The 2132-nt window shown below is 46.6% G+C and overlaps 1 protein-coding gene across 1 annotated transcript; it reads right to left on the reverse strand.

Moving 5' to 3' along the window:
* Positions 1-1402: 1402 nt before the first annotated feature.
* Positions 1403-1792, reverse strand: LOC137363720 (histone H2AX-like). The gene has a single exon (XM_068027324.1). It carries the CDS (start codon positions 1790-1792, stop codon positions 1403-1405), a length of 390 nt encoding a protein of 129 aa, XP_067883425.1.
* Positions 1793-2132: the final 340 nt, after the last annotated feature.

Raw genomic sequence — 2132 nt, forward strand, 5'->3', positions numbered from 1 at the left:
AGCGGCACCGGAAAGTGCTTCGTGATAATATCCAAGGCATCACCAAACCAGCAATCCACCGCCTGGCTCGCCGTGGCGGGGTCAAGCGGATCTCGGGTTTGATCTATGAGGAGACTCGCGGGGTGTTGAAGGTTTTCCTGGAGAATGTGATCAGGGATGCGGTCACCTACACTGAGCACGCCAAGCGCAAGACGGTCACTGCCATGGATGTGGTGTACGCTCTGAAACGGCAGGGCCGCACTCTCTACGGATTCGGCGGTTGAACAATTTGACCATTTCCAGCAAACACAAAACAAAGGCTCTTCTAAGAGCCACCCACCGCCTCACAGAGAGAGCATTGACCGAGAAATGGGAGCTGGGATAGGCTGTTCAGAACAGTTCAATCAATCTGAAATATTTCAGATTTCCAGCATTCGCAGTATTTTACTTTTAATTGTTTGTTCAATCAATCTGCTGTGTTCGGGATGAAAAAAACTGGAATCCCCGAATTTGACATTTCATTTGCAGCAAGGATGTGCAGTGGATTTGATTTTCTAAACGGGCTGTGCAAACAGTGCCCGAGACTCTCCAGTTCGTTATTTCCCCAGTCGACACATGCCCTAAGTGAAAAGCCACATCACTCCTCCAGAATCACTCATTGTTTTCATAGAATTTCAAAATGATTTCGCTGCAATGAGGGAATCCGGGAGTTTTGCAGCAGCCGTTAAATCGTTCACTGGAACCAGACCCACTTGTGATGTTATTTCCCCCGAGACGGTGTTTCCTGCACTGAAACTGACAGGGTTTGTGAAACTGATCAGTTTCAGCTCAATCATTCAGGGACCTGGAATTCCAGCAATTTGAGCCCGCGCTGTCCAAAGCCCACTTCTGATTGGTCACCCACGTCTCATTCACATGTCTTAACCAATTGCCGAGCCTCGAATTAGAAAATACAGCAAATCACTGGCTTAAATTGGCAGAAAGTTTGAATTCGAAAAAGCAGTCAATTTCAGTGTCGGAAAGAAGCGAATTAATGGTAAATCTGGCGTTAGTTTAAAGCCGTTCGTAAAATCGGGCCAGGACTTTGTGCTGATAAAAGCGGAATAAAAAAAGCTTTTGATGGATTATATATATTACGAAGTTTTAATCTGTAATTTTTTGTCTACTTATCTGCACATGGCGGTAAGACTCTATTCAGCAATCTGTAACGGGACAAATAACTCACTCAGTGTGGAAGTAATAAATTAGACAGGCTTTGGGGTGACAGTGAGAAATCACTGAAACAGATGCTTAAACATTTGAAATAGTTCTCATTCGGTCCTGTTACTGGCATTCTGGAATCAGACAGGAATCAGCCCTTTCACAGAGACTGTGGGTGGCTCTGAAAAGAGCCTTTGGTTTATTAGGTGACATTTTGGCCGCTTTACTTTTTCTGGGAGCTCTGAGCGCTGGTTTTCTTAGGCAGCAGCACGGCCTGGATATTAGGCAGCACCCCACCCTGAGCGATGGTCACTCCCCCCAGCAACTTGTTGAGCTCCTCATCGTTGCGGACGGCCAACTGCAGGTGTCTGGGGATGATGCGGCTCTTCTTGTTGTCTCGGGCCGCGTTGCCAGCCAGCTCGAGGATTTCAGCGGTCAGATACTCGAGCACAGCAGCCAGATAGACCGGGGCTCCGGCACCCACACGCTCAGCATAGTTGCCCTTTCTCAAGAGCCTGTGAACACGGCCCACCGGGAACTGCAATCCAGCCCGGGAGGAGCGAGACTTGGCCTTGGCCCGAGCTTTGCCGCTGGTCTTTCCTCTTCCAGACATTTCCACAATCTCGCAAATACTTTCACAAAGAATGGATAATTTCCGCCGCATTTACTTTACTTATAGACTGAAAACTCTCCCCATTGGCCGGTACTTAATTCACCTCATTTGCCTATATTCTTCACCAATCAGGTCACTGACAACAGAAGAGGGCGGGGTTTACCGCCAAAACATCAGAAGCAGAAGATTTGTCAATTTCAAAAAGACTGCCAATTTCATTGTCAGAAAGGAGCGGATTAAAATAAATGTCATCCTTCGTCAAATATTTTAAATCCCTTCTCTTTATTTTGTTTTATTCAACTTTTTCCGTCACGAATTACAGACGCGGGTTTAAAATGTT

The sequence above is a fragment of the Heterodontus francisci genome, unplaced genomic scaffold, assembly GCF_036365525.1.
Source record: "Heterodontus francisci isolate sHetFra1 unplaced genomic scaffold, sHetFra1.hap1 HAP1_SCAFFOLD_330, whole genome shotgun sequence".
Classification (NCBI taxonomy): domain Eukaryota; kingdom Metazoa; phylum Chordata; class Chondrichthyes; order Heterodontiformes; family Heterodontidae; genus Heterodontus; species Heterodontus francisci.